Source organism: Pyxicephalus adspersus, chromosome 9 (assembly GCF_032062135.1).
Source record: "Pyxicephalus adspersus chromosome 9, UCB_Pads_2.0, whole genome shotgun sequence".
NCBI classification, from domain to species: Eukaryota; Metazoa; Chordata; class Amphibia; order Anura; family Pyxicephalidae; genus Pyxicephalus; species Pyxicephalus adspersus.
In genome coordinates, this window is record NC_092866.1 from 43705326 (window position 1) to 43726634 (window position 21309).

General features: G+C 39.3%; 1 protein-coding gene across 1 annotated transcript in view; it reads right to left on the reverse strand.

Annotated features, from left to right (window-relative positions):
* CD81 (CD81 molecule) overlaps positions 1–20798 on the reverse strand; it is a 40625-nt gene extending 19827 nt beyond the window's left edge. The window contains exon 1 of the mRNA XM_072421729.1: positions 20639–20798. Within this exon, the coding sequence (XP_072277830.1) occupies positions 20639–20704 (66 nt within the window). The 5' untranslated portion in view covers positions 20705–20798. The remainder of the gene's footprint in view (positions 1–20638) is intronic.
* Between the last annotated feature and the right edge of the window lie 511 nt (positions 20799–21309).

A 21309-nucleotide genomic window follows, 5' to 3' on the forward strand; every position in this document is an offset into this window, starting at 1 on the left:
TGCCTGTATTATACAAGTTTTAGATGCCCTCCAAGGACCCAGACGCCACCCTAAGTGAACCCCCATACATCCCCAATTATTTTGGTGGGCGGGAGGTAAACATGCTCCCCTTTCTTCCTAATATTGCCCCTACTTCCTCTTTCCTCCTGCTTTTAACAACTAACCACTCCAACCCTTTTCAAACTTACCTATCCCTGACCTCCTAAATTCCATCTATCCTAACCCTCCTCTCATAACCCTCCACCTCTTGCTTGCCCTGGTCCATCCTTCGCTCACCTCCCTCGCTCGGCAGCTCCAGGCTGTTCTTTCTGCAGTCTCCTTTTACCTGTTGGCATATGTGAACTATAGTGTAACCTGATTGGCTCCTAGAGCTTTTGAAATATGATTGCTACTGTGCAGGGGATTAGAGGGAGGTTACAGGTGGCCACACATATACAACACAAATTGTGGTACTTATACAAACTGCATCTGCTAGTCGTAAACATTAGAAGCCTGGCAGCTATGATTTTTTTTATCATAAAAAAATAAATTTCAGTGATCTCGGACAGCAAATTACTCAGCAAATTACTCTCCAATGCTTACAGATACAGGGGCGGATGAAGGTTTATTTTGAAGTGCTTTTACTGTAATGTAATTATTTACTTTAGCATGCATAGTCTAGCCAAAGGTTTACTTAAAAAATGGTGATTTAAAAATGGGAACGAATGCTGTGATGACAAAGAAACTTACTGTATATTTTGCAATTGATCCCACTGGCAGCAATGTGACTCACATGGCCATCACTCTGACCTCTGCAGCACTGGGTCCCAGGTTCGAATCTCAGCCAAGACACTATCTGTATGAATGTTCGCTCAGTGTTTGCATGGGTTTCCTTCCACATTCCAAGAATATGAAGTTACATTATTTGTCTTTCTACCACAAATTGCTGTTAGATTGTGTTAATGGTTAAGATAGGGACATTAGATGGTAAGCTAAGAAAAATGAGAATAGGAAGAAGAGGTATCAGTACATATTAGGAAGAAAACAGAAAGAAGACCTCCTGAAAACACAACTGGCATCAAAGATAGCACATAATTTGAGTCACGAGTAGGAAAAGCATTATAAATCTAATGTTTCAAAACCGTGAGGACTTCTTGTATGTCTGGCCCTCAAGATGCTAGTGAGTTATTCAAAGACCATAATACTATTTATTCTAACCTTGACTTCTGTTAAATCTGCAAGGGATTTGCAATGATTATTATAATTATACAGGGGATGTACATGATATAGTTTGTTTAGAAGAAAAAGTCTAGAATGTTTTCCAGTTTTTGTTAATGTGTGATCAGGAATTCAGTTCTATGATGTAGTAAAGTGACAAAGGAATACTTTCTATTACATGGAAGATAAATTGCAATACTCCATAAACTCTGGACTACCAATATATGATAATGGTATGGGGGGACCACTTTACAATGTCAGATATACACCCGAGATTGAGCACAATCATTCGTCTCAGGTGACTATTATCTCACTCACCTTTAAGTACAGCTTGGTACTAGCTGACTCCTAGATTGTAAGCTCTTAGGGGCAAGGTCTCCTCCTGTCACTGTCTGTCATTTGCAACCCCTATTTAATGTACAGTGCTGCGTAATATGTTGGAGCTATATAAACCCTGTTTATTAATAATAATAATAATATTAATAATAATAATAATAATAATAATAACAATGCATATGAAATTGTATATCTATAAAGATTCCTTTGGATTTTTAGGTTATTACATAGGTCAAAAAGTATGCCCATTCTGGGATCATAACTGATTTACAGTGATATACAGTACCTAGAGTCTTGGATAAAGGCATATATTCATACAATGATTTAAAGTCCTCCAGAAAGGAGATGGACCCCAATAAAGAGACACCACTGTAGACACTCCTATGTTGTGATCCAGCCAGACCATAAGCTTGAAAGCTGCTTCTTATAGGAAAAACTTACATGTAGAAACAATTAGTTGGCTCTGAATATATAGTGTGAAAAGTAACTGCATGTTTCTGTGGTTTGCTCTGTGTTTAAACACATTCATGGCAAATCCAAAGTATCTTAACCACAAAAAAAAGGATGAATGGGTTATGCTGGTGATTGAATACCCATGCACAAAAACACCCTGAACAGTTAGGGATTTCCAGTTTGCTGTTTCTACATAATAGTTGAGTTATTTTTACAAGGATTTCAAGAAAAAGAAATTGTCTATGGGGGTTTGTTTTTTTGTTTATCTGGTTAATCAATCACAAACTGCCAACACAACACAAATACCATAGAAATGCCAAATTTATCACCTACCTCCAGTACAGTATTTGATATAATAATCTTTTCTGACAAAAAAGTTCCACTGATAATGATATTTGTATCCTCTAACAAGTCATACCCATGTGTAAAATGTTCAGACATTGGGCCTGATTTATTAAAGTTCTTCAAAACTGGAGAAGATAGGCTTTCATGGGAGGACCTAGGTGATACAGCAAACCTGGAATGGATATTGTAAATATAATTTGCTAATAATTGGCAAATGTTTTCAGTCCTGGACCAGATCTGTTCCAGGTCTGTTGGATTGCCAAGGTTCTCTCTTCCACAGTCTTTATAAAACCAGGCCCAACATTCCTTACATGAAACAAAAGTTTGATTGTAGAAATATTTGTTGTTAAACTTGAAACTGAAACTTCACACTGGGGGTGAGGTTGCAGTGGTTAGCGCTTACTCATGCTGGTAAAGGGCTGCCTTGGAGGAGATGCTACATATGGCATTCACATTTGGCAGCTCAATAGAAAATGCATAGGGGTTTAGCAGTGTTCAGGCCTGTCCCTGCTGTGAAATCTGCAAACACTGGACTGTAAGTACAAGAAGCACATGGGGCAGCTTATATGTAAAGAGGTGACATTGGATGGAATCCAAAAGTAGAATGTGAACTCACACACGGCTGGTATGGTGACCATGTCCAAAATATACAAATAATTATTCTCATGTTGAACTTGGTTGCAGTTGGGGTAAATGTGTTTAATCACAATAAAGGGTACCTCGATTTTTCCAATGTGCTAGCTAATTAATTACACAGAGTTTTTTTTGTTTAAGTATACATGTGTGAACTGTTTAACCTGCCAAAAGATTTGTATTCTGTTCAGTTTCTAAATCCATACACTACTGTCAGCCACCATACAAAGTCCAGACCTTTTTACCTTTTCTCTGTTGCAGTCAGTTTGTCTCACTGATAAAGTCCCCTGTGTGTTATCTACTCTCTTCAGTGAAATATGTTTTAAAAAGCCTAGTAAAAGAATATAGTGGCTCCTTCTCTCAGTGTGCATAAACATGCACCGAGAATTATGGGAGACTAGTACAAATAATACTAAAAATACATCTTAATAACCTCCAGCCCGGGTAATAAAACCTATAAAGTCAGATGTTGAATATATATGAACATCCCCTCCATGTGGTTTACAGTATAATGTCCCTACAACAGTCATACACTTTCACACAGTCTAGGGGCAGGTTCAGATCTGCCTATGAATAGTGCAAGCTTGTGTGGCTCCCCCTGGCTGGCACCCTGCTAGCTGCGTGAACACTCACATGACAGTGCTGGTGGTTCTTAAAGAACCAGCATCTGCACATTTAACTGGCGGCAGTGAGTACTACTTCTCACAGCTTCCCCCATTCATTTCGTATGAAGTTGCTGCAGGGAGATGCTACTATGAGAGGCAGCAGTTTCTGGCATAGGAAAGCGGTAAACGCACTGCAAGTGTGAACCTAGCTTAATGCCAGTTAACCTAACTGCATATTGTAGGGGTGAAACACACACATACACAGGGAAAACATACAAACTCCAAGCTGGTAGTGGCTACGATTTACCCTGATTGTCAGCCACTGAGCCACCATGCCACCCACTTAATGGGAGGTGTAAAATTTTACATCATGTTCATGGATAATAGCATTTGTGTTGATACATTCTATGGTGAGTGGAATAAAGTTACTGAAGTATCCATGTTGGTGGTGAATGTTACTGATATTACCTAGAAATAAAAAAAACTAATGGATAGGCAGCAAAACATCTTCAATATTAGGTAACAAGCCTGGGTAAATCTGGCTAACTACTACAGTGCTCAACCCAGAATTTTTTTTAAGCCGGGTGGGAAGAAATTGTAGGTGGGTGGCAGCCCCTGTATTGTGACCAAAAACCTTTAGTAACCACCCAAAAACAGCCGGGTGGGTGCTGAAAAGTGCCGGGTGGTGCACCCAGCTAAAAGGGCCTGGGGAGAACCCTGTACTACTTGCTATTTCATGATCTGGACAGATGAGAACCTTCAGAGACAGTTTGGTTTTACATCTGCTTAAAATATTTTAATTAATACAACTGGATTAAGCAGGGTTCTTGTATAACTGCCTACACGTCATATAAAAATGCTGTCCTTTGCTGATTGCAGCAGATAATCACATCCTAGCTCTTTTTTAATCCCCTTTGGTTGATAAGTATTTGATTTCTCCTCATCTGCTAATTAAGTGATAAACATCTTTTTCTACAATAGCTCAGTATGAAAAAAACTGATTTAACATATCTGAAAATAAACCCTGAATAATATCCTCCTGCAGAATGTGTTTAACTTTCGTAATACCAAATTGCAGTTACAAGAAGCCAAAAAAATAACTGAGTTTAATTCTGTTTATTTTATAGAATAACATTCACCCCCGCTGGTATGTAATGTGACCACATGCTATAAACGTATTATTATTTCAGAGAAGAATAGAAACTCCTTGTGATGAAATACATTTGTATTGTGTCCTCAGAACTAATGAGAAGAACTGCAAATATTAACTGTTCAGCACGCCAGAGCTTTAGGAACTATAGGACTGCTTTAAGAAAATGTTTAACTCCCAAAATAAGAGGTGAGCTTTAAATTAAAGACTCCTTCCCATTCGTTTGTGCAGAACGCTAAGTATGGGAAAGCATATGACATGTGCTGGACTGCCATACAATGACACTCCAAATGCATTTGAACAGCACAACACTGCAATGCTGTGCAACTTGCACTCCATTTCTGTGCATTGGATTGTGCATTTCAGTGAATAGGATGCCAAATGTTGGGGTGATGCTGTAGTGGGAACAGGGACTAAAACTTGGTACTGCCATCACTGGCTTCCTTCTGAAAATGCCAGATGCCTAAGCTGTTCTCCCTTCTTGGCTTCAGTACTTTTTCACTAACTTGGAAGAATGCATATTATCAGAACTGAAGTATTTAAAAAGTACCTAAATGCAAATGCAAAAATATGATACATTGCAGCATAACAGTTCTTAGATGTGGTGGCGGTGATAGTTTTCAGGTTTCATTTTCTTTTTTTCATCTGGTAATACTACAAATAGCACACTTCTTGGGTGGCTACAGTCGATCCTATATCCATAGAGCGTTGTCACCTAAAGCTGCTCTCCAGATTTGGACTAAAAACATGTTCTCTTGCACTACAATGCTGTCATCCTTTTAACATTTTAACATCTACTTCACTATTTGGCCAATACCAAAACCCCTATGATTTTCCATGACATAAAAAGAAAAATGACGATGACATTGGTGAATCACTAAATAGTGTTGGTCGAATATCTCACTATTCGATTCGACAGCTATTCGATCGAAAAGGCGGATATCTCAGCCCATATCTCTATATAGGCCTTTCCTCAGCCAATGTGACACTGACAGGAGGAGTCCCACGGCTGTGCTCATGAATGAATGCAGCCGTGGGAATCATCCTGTCGTGAGCACAGCCGTGGGACTCCTCCTGTCAGTAAGGGATCCCCAGGCACTAGAGGTTAAATGAGGACAAGTCTCCCCATTCATCACCTCTAGTGCTCTGTGATTGGCTAAGGAAAGGTAAACCCTGATGACAGCGCAAGCGTTATCAGGATTTCCCTTTTTTTAAATCTGTTTCTCTAGTGAATCATTCTCAGCGTAAATCAAAGTCACAATAAAATAGTGGAGGGATTTTTTTGACCATATACTATTAATCTTATGACACGTTTCATTAGAATCTGTCCTGCCTTCTATTTCTGTTCTGTTCATGATGGTACCCATAGCCGTGGGCTGGCATGATGTTTTTGGCTGGACTGACAGACTGTCTCCTGTCTGTGGGTGGGTGCTTGATTTGTACTGCCAAGTTTGCTGTAAAGTTTATATATAGTAAGCTTTTATACTTTCTGTCTTTAATTCAGATGAATTAAAAAATGAGGAATTCCCGAAACAGATGTCAATATTGGTTTGGCTATGCACACACTTTTTTAAGGTTGTTTTACTAAAAGCACCCCAAACCAAATAATAAAAGATTATACAGGTAATAGAAATACGGACATCAGAACATTATCCCCAGTGGGCTTGGTCCATGCTGATATTTCAGTACTGAGTAGGCTTGAAATATTGACCTGTTTCCTGTATCCTACACCTGATCATTCATATTTCTTGTAGTAGGAAGAACAAGCCCGGGAGTGCCAAGCCGAAACTTACATGGGGCATCCCCCTGCTAAAACCCACTGAGATATAAAAAGAAAGGATCTAACAGTGAATGTGTCTTTCTAACCTTTACAGATTTACAGTTGGTTTATTGCTGCTTTCTTATTCTGTTGAAGCGTGGGAAGAGTGGCACTGCTTTGGTTTCAATGTGTAGAAGGTCATTTGAAAATATCAACTACCAAACCCTCAGGTAGTAGTCAGGAAACTATGAACTAGTAAAGTGGTGCAGTCCTTGTGGTGTGAATATACCAACCCTATCTAGAAGCAGCTATTGTTTCTTCTTAAAGGATGGCTAAGCCAGAGATATTCCTCAAGAGCCACTAGTAGTGCTTGGTTCTGCAAATACCAGATATGGGGAAGGTGTATATAAATCAGAAATCCCATGGATAATCAGCAAGACATATGCACATTTATAAGTAAGCAACTCGGATACACCTCAATATTTACCTAATACTAAAAAGGCATTTTTTTTTTATTAATGACAAGCAAAAGCTTGGCCCTAAATGGAGATTTTGCCCTGGCCATATTTATAAAGGGGGATATAAGCTTATTTACACTAAAATAGGTATGCTGATTCTGAAAGTGCAGTTAGTTTTCTTCCATCACGTCAGTTTTTTTTCTCTACCGCTTATAATAATGCGATTACTGTAGCGTGGATTTGTATAGGCTATTCATTTACACACAAGACAGGTAGATGGGGTATACTTATGATGGCTGACTATTGTTGGAGCATCCGGCAGGATTGTCCTAACACTGAACACTCCTGGAAAAGCTATAAGCGTAAATGTTTACCTTACCCACTTACCTGATTAGTTTTCAAATGTTTTACTGTAAAAATGTTTTACTTTTCATTGTATGTAAAATGTGTATGTTTTTTGACAAAAATGTAGGGTACCCTGTATGTGATAGCAAAAAATCTGGGGTCATTTCTGGATTCACCACCCAAAAATTAGTAAAAAAACAAGTGTTAGATCTAACTCAACAAAAAATGAGTTCCCCAGTGTTATCTTTTTGGTTATCTGTAATAGTGACATTCTTCCCAATGGCCAGCAGTGTTTCTTCCAGCTGACCACTGCAATAATATACTGGTACCTAGGGTTATAGAAATTATAGCAGGGTTCCCTAAAGACCTAAAAGTTTTTTCAAGTCAAAAAGGAGAATTTCACTATTTTACTAAACATGCTCAAATAGTGACAATACGATGACCCTATATCTGTTAGGCTTCATTGTCCACTCTCAGAATGGGGCAGCCTGGTCACCAAGCTGTCCTGGCTATGCAGGAGAAGTACCCAAGTCACAAGACTGGCTCAACAAAATTGAAAATGCCATGGTGGGTAAAACAGATGGCGTATGCATTTTGACTGTATATGTAGCTGTTTTACGAGTCTGAAGCAAGCACATGCTCCTATAAATCTTTAGTAAATACCCTCCTTATCAGCATATGTTGTGACAGCTCTTAAATTAGCTTTTCATATTTAACTATGAAACAATTTAGTCTTACCCGACAACAAAAGCACTGTACACATGAGTTCTGTGCCTGCTTAGAACCCGCACCTGATCCTTTTCTCTGGCACAAAGAGACAAGAGATTTGTATGTTCTTAGTGTCAAGCAGTGTGCATATTTATAGATCACTTGGGAAAGCCAACACAGGGTTTTATTTTGTACGGCTTTGAATTAAAATAAAGTTTGTCTTTGATTGTTATTCTTGCCAACTTCATCAAATATTTTGAGCACATGTAATTAATGCCTGTAATACCACAACTATGTCCCAAGCACAGAAGGCTTTCCAGCCTGTGTTTTACATCTCAGTGTGTGAGGTTTATGTTTATAAAGGAACACAGAGTAATCCAATTAAAGTTGAAAGAAAATCTTTTTCATTTTTACTCTGAACTACAGCCTTACACTTATTCTCACTAGTAGAGTCCTCTCTCCTGTGCTGAATTCCTTTATTTTTCTATTTCTACATATTCTGCATGCCACAGAACAATATATATTACACAAGTACATATGCATTTTGACAGTATATGTAGCTGTTTGCCTAGGTCCCAGGCACCAATCTCGGCCAGGACAGTACTTTCATGGAATTTGCAGCTTCTCCCTGTGTCTGTGTGGGTTTCCTCCAGGTACTCTGGTTTCCTCCCACAATCCAAAAACATGCAGATAGGGTAATTGGCTTACCGCTAAAGTTGTCCTTAGTCTGTGTTAATGGCATTTGACTATGGTAGGGAAATTAGATTGTGAGCCCCTTTGAGGGACAGCTAGTAACATGACTATGGACTTTGTACAGCGCTGCGTAATATGTCAGCGCTATATAAATACTATGTAAAAATAATAAATGGGAAAAAGGGTCTAGGGGTGGAAAGGAAGCAAAATCCTGGATTTTTGTCTTGAAGCTGAAACTTAAACTGCTTATGTTTAGCCTTATTTGGTTCCCTTTCCCTATTCATCACAATGTTAATGAGATTACTAAATAAAACTTTTCTATTTTTTCCAATTCCTGACTTTAGATCCAGTGACATCATCCCTAAGTCTCTGCAATACAGGCAGATCATGGCTGGTGGGAATAGCTGGTAGGGTGCTGTAAATACATTGGTTTGCACAAATCAGTAATCTGTGATAATGCTCACACACGATGTTGAGTTTCTATAATGTAAAGAACTAAAATTCAATGTATAAATGGGCCAGGGCCAAGTAATCAATATAGAAATGAAGAAAAGCCTGTACAACACTGGAAGACAGAAGCTAACGCTGGAGTTTGGTTTTAAATAATTTTTGGCTTCTCTATGTGGACCGGTATCTTCAAGTTAAATAAATTATTGGAGAGTCATTTATGGTAATCACACTAAAACTAAACATAATCAGAAGTACTTTATGTCTCATGGAAATATTATCCATCGTGTAAGAATAGATGGGAGAGTAAATTAATGTGCTGCTAAAGGTATCCAGGAAATGCTGTAATGCTAAAGCCAACAACAGCCATTAACTTGGTTTAGGATTGAAATGTATGCCAAGCTGAAAACATTTGATATAATATGTCTGGGGTGATGAGGAATTTGAACTCTAGAGAAAGGGAATTTCTACAACAGGGACTTGCGCCTTATTAAAGCTCTTCAAGGCTGGAGAGAAAACACTGGGTGATACTGCAAACCTGGAATGGATTTCCTAAAAGTTGTATGCTATTTGTTAGCAAATATTTTCTATCTTGGACCAGATCAATTTCTGGTTTGGTGGATCACCCAGCTTCATTGATGAAAGTGTGTCCTCTCCAGCCTTGGGGGAACTTTAATATTTCAGGCCCATAAATGGAAATATAACGCTCAAAATGGTTCATGCTTTCCCCTACTCTACAGAAAAAAAGCAATTTGTTTGCAGAGTTCACCTCTGTACGTTTGGTGAGAATGTTGTTGGGAAATCTTTCCGTGTCATAGGTTGAATCGGTTTAATTACCGTATGTCAACCCTTCCTCATATGACAGTATTTGAGTATGAAATATGCCACCCAGAACCCTGTGTCATTGGAGGAAGCTGCGTGATTTCCACATATCTGGAAGCAAAAGACAAATTTGAGGCAATTCTGAGAAACTAAAGCTACGTACACACTTCCAATTATTATCGTCGGAAAACGAACGACGAACGTTCCTGCACGATATATATGAACGATCGTATAGCACCGATCCTGCACATAGAGGTAACGACACGATCGTTCGTAGATATTGTACACACAATAGATACGATCGTTTAAGCGATAGAGGAACTATGTGCACGACAGGAAAGTGAACGAGCGTTCGTTCATTACGCATGCTCAGCCCATGGACGATCAATGAACGACCGTACACACGAACGATGTTCAACGATCGTCGCCCAATCCGATCCGCCGGTCCGGTCGTTCGTTTCCAACAATTTTCCTCGTTCGTCGGCGTCGTTGGTTACTTTTTTACCAACGATTTTTTGCCCAATCGATCGTTCGTCGTTCGATTGGAACGATAAAAATTGGAAGTGTGTACGCACCTTTAGTGGCCAAAAAAAAGTGGGCTGATAGTGGGCGGTTAAAGAAACCTTGTCACTTTGCTCTTAAAGTTATTTGTTCCCTCAATACTTCTGGACCTTCGTATCTTAGGGGGCTCCCAGACTTGTCCTATTTCATTTCATGGTTTCCTCATTCTTTGTCAAGCTTTATTGCAAATTGGACAACATTAGTTGTATGTTTCTAAAACTCCTTTTTGTGAGCAGGAAACCACTTATATCCATTTGCAGGATGGAGTGGAGGCAAGAGCGGACTTCTGAGTCTCATGATGTCACCATAAAGTTTCCATCTGGGTATGTGGTCACATGCTGAATGCAAGAGACGGTTAATTTGTAAAAAAAAAAAATCAAAACTGTACCCTTAACTTATTACTCTAAAATGTAAGTTAAAAAGTCTAAGGAGGGTACTGTGGTGAAAAGTAGTGAGGTTGGGAGGATCAAGGATTACAGTTAAAACTAAGTTTGGGGGGCCTATAAATAAAGGCAACTGGTAAGGCTGTAGAGATCATAGATGGAAGTGGGGACATAATGAGGTGCCAGCTCTGGGTAGGCAGGGAGGTTGGTAAGCTTATAGTTTAGGATGGTAGGTGAGGTTGGGAAGACAATAAGTCAGTGGGTAAGTGACTGTTTAGTAAACTGAAAATAACTTTGAAACAAACATGTGAAGTAGGAAAATACGGGGAAACAGTATTGTAAATGTGGAGGAACAGAGTAACACAAAATGAATATGACAGAACACCAGTTTTTGGATCAGAAACTAATCGGGGAAAAGGAATGACACAATCGATGCTCCTGGTTTATGTTAAAACCCAATCTAAAATTTCTATGCAAAAAAAAAAAAAAAAGTTGGCAGAACTTTATGTCGGGCTGTGCTTCACTTGATGGTGCTGCAGAATATTAAGCTGCTGAATCCCCATTGAGAGGCCAGTACTGTAATGCAGGTTCTCCTGGCAGAAGTTGTGCATAACTTTCCTGCCAAGGACAAGGCTTTCAGAATCAGACTAGTGGCAGAAAGTTATAATCTCAGCGTCTTCCAAGTACCTATAAAAAGAAAGAGCTGTGACTGGAGGAATGCATTCGACAGAGACCCTCGCAGCTGGGAACGGAAGGGTGCGGCCCCCAACAAACACAAAAAAACGTGTAGACAGGAATGCTGAGTAGACATTAGGAATCTTTTAGAAAAAAAAAGAAAGGGGAATGGCAGACTAAGATGCTCTGTATTCATGACACTATGCACTGCAAGGCAACTGCCTTTCATTCACTTAAAATGAAAAGCACATTTAAGACCCTTTGCATTCATATAAAAGAAGCTTAGTTTTTGCTGCCTTCAGCAAACAATGGGATTCTCCCTTTAGGATCCCAAAATGAAATGGAAGCATTGCTAATTCTGTATTTATCAAGTAGTAACATTCTACAAAGAACTGCAGAATTATTATAATTTTACAGTGCCAACATATTACACAGCACTGTAAAATGTCCATAGTCATGTCACTAGCTGTCCCTCAAAGGGGCTCACAAATCTAATGTCCCTACCATAGTCATATGTCATTACCACAATCTAAGGTCAATTTTGAGGGGAAGCCAATAAACCCAACCGTATGTTTTTGGAATGTCGGAGGAAACTAGAGCACCTGGAAGAAACCCATGCAAAACACGGGGAGAACTTGCAAACTTCATGCATATAGTGTTCTGGCTGAGATCGGAACCTGGGACCTAGCGCTGCAAAGATCAGACTGCTAAACTCTGAGCCACCATGATGCTCATAATACAAAGAGATGCAAAATACAAGTGTTCAAAAGTACAAAACAAAGGGGCCCTTGTTGGATATTGGTAAAAACTGGAAACAACTGAAAAAAAGAAGAAGGCACGGACTACAGGTAATGGGAAAGATTACACAGTAATGGCAAATTACTGTACAGTGAAAGATGGAAAACCAATTTGAAGGTGAACCTTTATTAGCTTTTATAGCGTAAATTCTAAAAGGAGGGAAAATGCAGTCCAGTAAAAAGGGAAACTCAGTTCCTTAAAAGTGTTCTATGTCCATCAGAAAAAAAAGCAGAATATTTACTCATAACGTGTACCCTGTCAAAACCATCAGGATATTACTTGTGGTCAAGAACAAACAACGACTGGGAGAGGCAAACCCGACAGCACGCAACAGGATTTTTAGCCGCAAGCCATCTTCAGACCACAAGCGCCATCAAATTGCTTTAGCAAAGCGTGCGGAAAATTGGTGCAGCTACGTGCAAAAAAGGATCCCATTTACTTGAATGAGAGAGGTTGGGACAGCGGTTGAGCCTGTTGCAAACTGCTGAAGCTTACTGCAGGTCTGAAATGCACCCACAGCCAAAAGATATTAAAGGATAAGAAGTTGCACTGGAAATGCACCTAATTTTGTTTTATTGAATGAATCTAATAAAGCGAGCATAATCTTTTTTTCATTTTATCGCATTTTTCCATAGTGCTAGACATACCCAAGGCAACTTTAAAGAATTTGTTTCCCCTTTAACCAGGATTTGGTAGTAAAAATGATCAAATGGATCCAGAGACCCTGCCAAAGTGATTCATATTTACAGGGAACATATAGGGAATACATATAAAGCTATTAATGTAATTTGCATCAAATGGTTAGCCAATCACTGGAATTTAAACACCTTAAACATTTTTTTTGCAGTGAATGTTTAGTGAAAGTAACATTCGCTGCTTTATAAATACACCATCTGCATAAGAGAAAGGGTTGCTTTTTTTCTAAATATTGCAATGGTACATGACACACACATGACATGGTACACATAAAAACTAATTGGTCTATTGATACATTTTTCTCCCAAAGCTTACCCACAATTCACACATTTTTTCACCGGATTCAATTAGAAAAAATGTATGGATCATGCTAAAAATTGTTTCACACATTTTCTAATTAGATCCAATTTGATAAACTTTTATATTTTGTGTAAAAGTTGGGTGACAAATTTAAGAACAGATCCTTAAGTAACGGCATACTGGAGTACTGGTGAATGGGACCCGGAATGTGGATGATAAAATAAGATTGAAGAATTGAGAGTCATTAATGGAAATACTCTTTTCCATGTCTCATGCTTGATACAGCTGCATTATCTGGAGCATAATGAAAGACAACAAGCCGTACCATTCCCCAGTATTGAAATCAGTTTGCTTATTGTTCAGAAGATGAATAGTGTTTTACAGTATGAAGTATTACAGCAAAAGCAGGTGTGGAGAGTGGGAAATGGGGAAAAGGTGAAGCAAATACCCTTTCAGAAGGTTATAAAAATGACAATATTTGCACAAATATACCCATCAGAGGTTCTGATTTTTAATGCCAACCAGAGACAACAAAGTGTGATCTGATTGCCTTCGGATTTGTCTCTCCTTTGCATGCTTGGCTAAGGGTGAGAGACTTTTCTAGATACTTTCGGTGCTTGGTGATCAAGGAAGAATAAAAGATCTGTTGGCTAGTTGTATCTGGAACTTCCCACAGACGTAATGGTGGCCATACCTGCTTAATTTACAACCAGGTAAATGATAGTTAAAATGATAACTATCATTATGATTATCATCATGATGGGATGTGGCCACCAAGTACCCAACCATATTTCAGCCTACGACGATAGATAATCGGACAGCTGGCAGTCACAGGACCGCAGGGTAAGGTGAATAAAAGTTGTTCCATCCTCCAACCAGCAATGAATTCTTTATAACTGGGTGGGGAATAAGGGAATTTGTCTTGGAGATTACTTTTATTTACCCAATCATCATAAGTCCATGAGAACTAGATGATAACTTTCAACTGTGCACCTACCAACCAGCCCCGTTCCTTGCCCAGTCAATATCAGCTCCCTCACCAATAGCAGGTAAAGTTGAGTTAGATTTTTAGAAATTAGGTGAGCTTTGGTGATGCTGAAAAAGATCTGCAGCACGATGGCGTGAACTGAATAAAGCAAACTGCCTTCATCTTGTGCAGGTATTGATGAAAGTTGAATTTTAAAATACATGACCCCCGGCAAATAAAGAATTCAATGTTCATTTTGTCTAGGAAATGGGAATATTGCTTAACCTAATCCACAACTTAAATTTGAGTGATGGCCATTCAATGTTGTCCCACTGAAAGCATCTTGCATAGTGCAGGACCAGCAGCTACATCAACGGGATAGGATGTGTCCAGTGCTAGGAGTGCCCAGCCACATTCCAGGCCTGGAGGAAAGAGGATGGGACAGCCGGAGGTCACCGAATAACAGGGAACAACACAGAACAACTTCATCACTGGGTGGGGGAAGGAGACATTTATAATTATTTTTAAATGTCCAGAGTAAGGCTTTACTTTGGCCATTGTGTGCCAAAAGTAAGAAATGTGCAGAGGTTCAATAACATGTGCTTCTGATTAATTCATGTGTGCTACATTCATCAGTTGAATTACTAACTAAAACCTTTTTATTATTCTGACTTTAGATCCAGTTACATTATCAATAAGTCTCTACAATGAAGAATAACTGATGGGAGTGACCTAGAGGGTGCTGTACATAGATGCCTGCAAACATCACAGCACCCTGTCTTAGCACTTATCCCAATAGCCTGAAGTCATGATGCCTGCAGTGGGTTAGCTGTTTGGAGGGGTTGTAAAATGCCATGGAGGTAAAGTATTCTATGAAACATGTGGCTTATGCAATGTTAAGTAAATTTAAAGAGAAAAACTAATTTCTTGTATAGATAGGTATCAAAACAACTTTACTTATTATTGTTTCCTGCTTGTGGTTTTCTGCTTTTTCTCATAACATGATCCTACAAAAAAAAAATTCAATGTGTTGGTCTGAAAAAATTGCACTCCTCTGTGTGGTATTGATTATACTAAACCACTAGGAGCGCCCTCTAGTGGACTATATACGCATTTGTACCTTATTGAGATGGGTAATTATCTGATAATTGGCTAAACTTTTGAACCAGACAAACAGAATAATCCCATCTGTCTGTGTTTATAATACTTTAGGATAACTTTTGGGGCTCTCTTCCCATGCCCACCACTGACAAATAAGAATGAATGGCTGCACAGCACCTCATTGTTGGGATTTTCCATTTACATAAATGAAAGCATGGCACCTCATAAACAAAGGGTGTAATATGTTTCCTATGTTTACAAAAAAGCATGACCAACGTCATGTCCTCTCTTTAGATATAAATAGTATTCTTTAATACAGAGGACAGGTTCATGCAGAACTTCCAAACCTCTCAAATGCACAAGCTAGAAGGGAATTTGTGCTGGGAGAAATTAGCCTGGGGGTGCCATTACTGACCTCCTTGTAAAAACTCTAGTTACGTAGTTACTCTATCCAAAACAAGAAAAAGGGGCCAAATGGACTCTCTAAAGGTGTGTGGGTTCACCCAATAATAAAGGCAAGTGATGATAATAATAATAATAATAATATTAAACAGGATTTATATAGCGCCATATATTACACAGCGCAGTACATTAAGGAGACACAGGAGAAGAGGACCCTGCCCCGAACAGCTTACAATCCAAGAGGTGGGGGAAGTATCACACAATAGGAGGGATCTGTACTTTCACTAACTGCCAAGGCATAGACCAGCAATAATGCATGATATGAGGAAAGTAAAATATAGGTCAGAGCTCCAAATATCATATGATTTCTTGGTCACTGACTAGGTCAAACATACTGAAGATCTTAGATCAGTCAGAGAGCTATATTAAAGCAATGAAATCTTCAATGTAGTGGAAAAGATTCTATTTAATAAATCTGGAGAAGATAGACCATCATGGGAGATCCTGAGTGATCCAGCAAACCTGGAACAGATTTCTTCCTAGTACTTGTCGCATGTTTTCGATTCTTGGTCAGATAGATTCCAGGTTTGCCGGATCACTCAGGTAATTCCATGATAATCTATCTTCTCCAGTCTTGGAGAGCTTTTATAAATCAGGCTTATATGTGCACTGTGTATGTAATGTGCTATCCCAGCTCATCCAAGCTGTGCAGACACGTTGTATACATCCACTATAGTAATTTCCTCTTCCCAGACAAGCAGGAAGTTGTGTTTATCACTTAAGTAAATTCCGACCATTACAAGAAGCAAATGACTGCCTCTGTATACATAGAAACATCCTTCACAAATCTACAATTATGTGCCGGTTCCTTTCCACAATACGCCCATATTACAATAATGTTCAGAATGAAATCTATTTCATCCATCGTTAAATATAAGTTTAATGATGTGCAGAGCCACAGCAGCAGCCAGAAGGAAACATGAGCTACAGTACTTCAGAAAAATCAATTTATCTGTAAAAAATGTTGTTTTCATATTGAGTCAGATGCAGGAGAAAAAATATTAGAAGACCTCAATCTAAGTGTTAAAGCTGTCAGTTGTAAGAGAAGAATCAGCACATCTCTACTGAACGTGGCTACAACTGGTCATTGGTGGCCAAGCCAATATAAACCACTGGCCACCAAATAAACTTCCTGATGAGAGATCAATCAATGAATGAATGACTGGACTGTGCACAGATGAGGATCTAGGACAGTGGTGGGCAACTTATTATTTTACATAGGGGGCTTCAAATACCAAGATTACCAAGGGCTGCACAACAAATTCAGGGACTGCAGAATTTCTACAGGTGAGAGCCAGAGACTGCAGAAATTCTACAGCTAATGGTCAGAGACTGTAAAAATTCTACAGGTGAGAGTCAGAGACTGCAGAAATTCTACAGGTGAGGGTCATAGACATAGTACAAGAGATGGTCAGAGACTGCAGACATATCACAGGGGATGGTCAGAGACTGCAAACTATCTGAGGAAGTTGCTCAGAGTTAGGAGATATACTACATAAGGTGATGTACGATGATACGATCATGATTTTAAACAGTTGAGATTTAACATTTGATTCCTGTCGTCAGTCTGATAAATTTCTGAGGAAGCTGAATAGCGAAACGCGTTGAAACTGAGACGGTATGTACAATATTTTGTGTGATTGTATATTGATGAAAAATGTCTTGGTTACATCTCATGTTTTTAATATTTCAATAAATTATGATTTTTTTGAACTGAAGCTGAATTAATGTCGATAGAAGGTACCTTTAAAGTACATATATGTGAACGAATACTTATGTTTGTGTAAATACTACATGAGATGGTCAAAAACTGAAAACATATTGCAAACCAGATGATGGTCAGACACTTCAGACATAGTACAGGTGATAGCCAAAGACTACAGACATTCTACAGGAGATGGTCAGAGACTGCACACATGGTACAGGTGATGGTCAGAGACTACAGACATTCTATAGGTGATGGTCAGAGACTACAGACATTCTATAGGTGATGGTCAGAGACAGCAAACATTCTACAGGAGATGGTCAGAGACTGCAGATAATATATGGAAGATGGTCAGAGACTGTGGATAATATATGGAAGATGGTCAGAGACTGAGATGGTCAGAGACTGTGGATAATATATGGAAGATGGTCAGAGACTGTGGATAATATATGGAAGATGGTCAGAGACTGCGGATAATATATGGAAGATGGTCAGAGACTGCGGATAATATATGGAAGATGGTCAGAGACTGCGGATAATATATGGAAGATGGTCAGAGACTGCATGATAATTTATGGAAGATGGTCAGAGACTGCATGATATTATATAGAAGATGGTCGGAGACTGCATGATATTATATGGAACATGGTCAGAGACTGCATGATATTATATGGAACATGGTCAGAGACTGTAGAAACTATACAGAAGATGGTCAGAGACTGCAAAGTATCTGAAGGAGACAATCTGAGACTGTAGACATTGTGCAAACCAGATGATGACCAGACACTTTAGACATTGTACAGGTAATAAAGACTACAGACATTCTACAGGAGATGAGCAGAGCCTGCGGAAATAATAAAGCAGTTGTTGGGAACATCAGGAGAAAATACTGGAGGCATGTTACATGGGACTACTAGACTGGTTCCCTATCTGTGCTCCCTGTCACCCCCTAACGTGTTACACATTTGATATTTTTCATATTGAGAGCCATGATAAGATCAGAGAAAAAAATACATAATAACAAAATGTATGAAGAGCATAGAAACATCAAAGGTAAAGCCTAAATAAAGTGCAGGCCACAGGCACCGGGGATAAAGTCTCTAGGTAAGAGCCCAAAATCAGTAAAAAAATAATCGCAATTAATCAAATTGAAAAAAAGGAAGGCAGGAAATCTCTGGTGCTATTGGCCAATCCCACCATATTGGGTCATCATTCCAGGATATGCTTATGTAGCCATGCTTCTAATTATTTGAGAGCAAAGCAGACACAACACAATATTCTCTGTACAATCTATAAGAGCTCTTTTAATCTTCATCAGACTCCCCCTGTGTCAGATTTAATAGGTAGATGTGTGAATCAGTTCACAAACTGGATGAATCTGACAAAACTTATTTTTTGGCAGGCTGTAATCTGCAATGAATTACACAGCTCATAAATCCTCATCGCCTGGATTCAACTTCATGCATATCAGACAAATAGTGCACATACTCAGGAAAAGCAAAAAAAAATGTGAGATTTCAGATCTGCCTATAAATGACCCCCACAATAAAACTGTTACTAAAGTGGTTCAGGGACTACTAGATCCAGCATGCCTTGAGTCCAATCTGCCAGCAAATGATTGGATGAGGACCAATCACTCGCACTTGTACATTTGCTTCGCCTCTCAAGTCGTAGATGGATAACAGGTGTCAGTGTTCTGCCCAGACTCCATACATTCCTTAGCGATGCCATTCCATGATGTCATACAACCGCGGAACAGCCGCTTGTATTATATGAGGTGAAAGACACACCCTGATATTCACTAAATGTTTCATTCTATTTACTAAAATGAATGCTGTGCTCCATAAAAGCCTTACTCTATATTTCCAAAATCTTTTTTCTTCTGATCTGAGACCTCTCAGGTGTACAGGAAGAGCAGAGAATGGTAAACTCCCTTTTGGGTACACGGTATTAATATTAAACAGGATTTATATAGTGCCAACATATCACACAGCGCCGTACATTAAATAGGGATAGCAATGAAATCCCAATATTATTCCATTCCTATCTCCACCGTGCCATGTACCCATCACTTTTATTAGTAAAGACACCCAATAAATCTGGGTATTTTGGATGCCCCTACATCTCTACTATTGACAACACTGATTACCTCCCTCCTGCAGCATTATAAAGGGCTGGATGTATTGACAACGCCACTGTGATTTCACTGCCTGCCATTTAGTGTTGTCACCCTGTCAACATAAGGAACATTCAACTACCAAAATAACAGATTTTACTATAAAGCCTAACTCATGTAGTGGAGGTAGTGAAAATAGTGTGATATACCAATCTATTCTTACTTCCTCCACTCACTTGTGCAATCCCAAAGTTTCTTCCCTTGGCTGCCAACTGATCTCAGCTAACATAATACAAAGCAGGACCAGCAATCCTGCATTGTACATAAGGACAGCAAATCTAATCATATCACTTTATTCATCACAAAACTAATTGTTATGATTCAGATTTCAAAGTCAGATGAAAAATCAATGATGCAGTTTTGTATTTGAACTTGATCATGTTTATAAAATAAAGCTGCTAGTTATACTATAGGAGGAGTCAGATCAGCATCCTGGCTGTGCAATTCTTTGAACATGATGCACAGGAAAACAAATCTATTTGCAGATAACCCCCCTCCTATTTATTGTATATTGATGGAGATCAGCATTAGATTTACCATCAGTAATGGATTTTCAGGGGCATTTGGTGATCACTGGCAGACATAAACATGAGATGTATGCAGATTATGGTGCCAGGGGCAGCACTTGTTGGTGTCACCCCATACACAGCCCTGATCCTGCACCACGTGGGGCACAGGGCTGCTCCTGCACAGGGCGGGCTGTATTGCATACATTGTATCCGTGTATCATTATAACACAATATTCCCAATGCAACACTCCCAGGCTAAATCATAACATGGAATCCTTCAGCCCTACAATCTCTCCATTAATATAAAAACCCCATAGAACCCCCCTAGTAATACCCACACAATATGCCACTCACCCAGAAGATGAAATTGAAGACAAATAGAATGTATTTAATGCATTTGGTGCATCCTTCTACCCCCATGGCGGCAGCTCAGGTTCCGTTATTCGGGCTGCAGAGCTGAGGAGAGACGAGTGTGTGTAGAAGGAGGGAGCAGACAGAGCCCGGGCCTCCTCCCTGTGCTGACACTCCTCCCTGCCTCCCCCTCCTCATACATCCCTGCAATGGCTGGGTGGGGGACATGTGTACCCCTTGTGTGGGCTCTGTCAGGGAGCTGCTACTTCCTGCAGGGACCCTCTGAGGAGGGAAAGATGAAGGAAATGTATTTGGGGATTTCCAAAACTTCTCTTCAGAGCCTGAGGGAGATTTGTGTACAAAATAGCTGAAGGGAGCTATGAGGGGACACAGGGCAACAAGTGTGCCATATAACTGTGTCATGGATGTCAATGCCACTCACACATAAATAATTCAAAGTATAACGCCATTTTCTGTTAACCTTTCATTAAAAAAAAATTACAAGTTGTCTTCATCCTTTCCACTGCCATTCCTGCCCACCTCTTTAGGCCATTCTGCCCATTTCCTGTGTGCCCAGCCTGTCTTTATTATACCCACTTGCAGATAAGTAAGGAATGTCCCTATTTATATCCCTATCTAATGTACAGCGCTGTGTAATATGCTGGTGCTATATT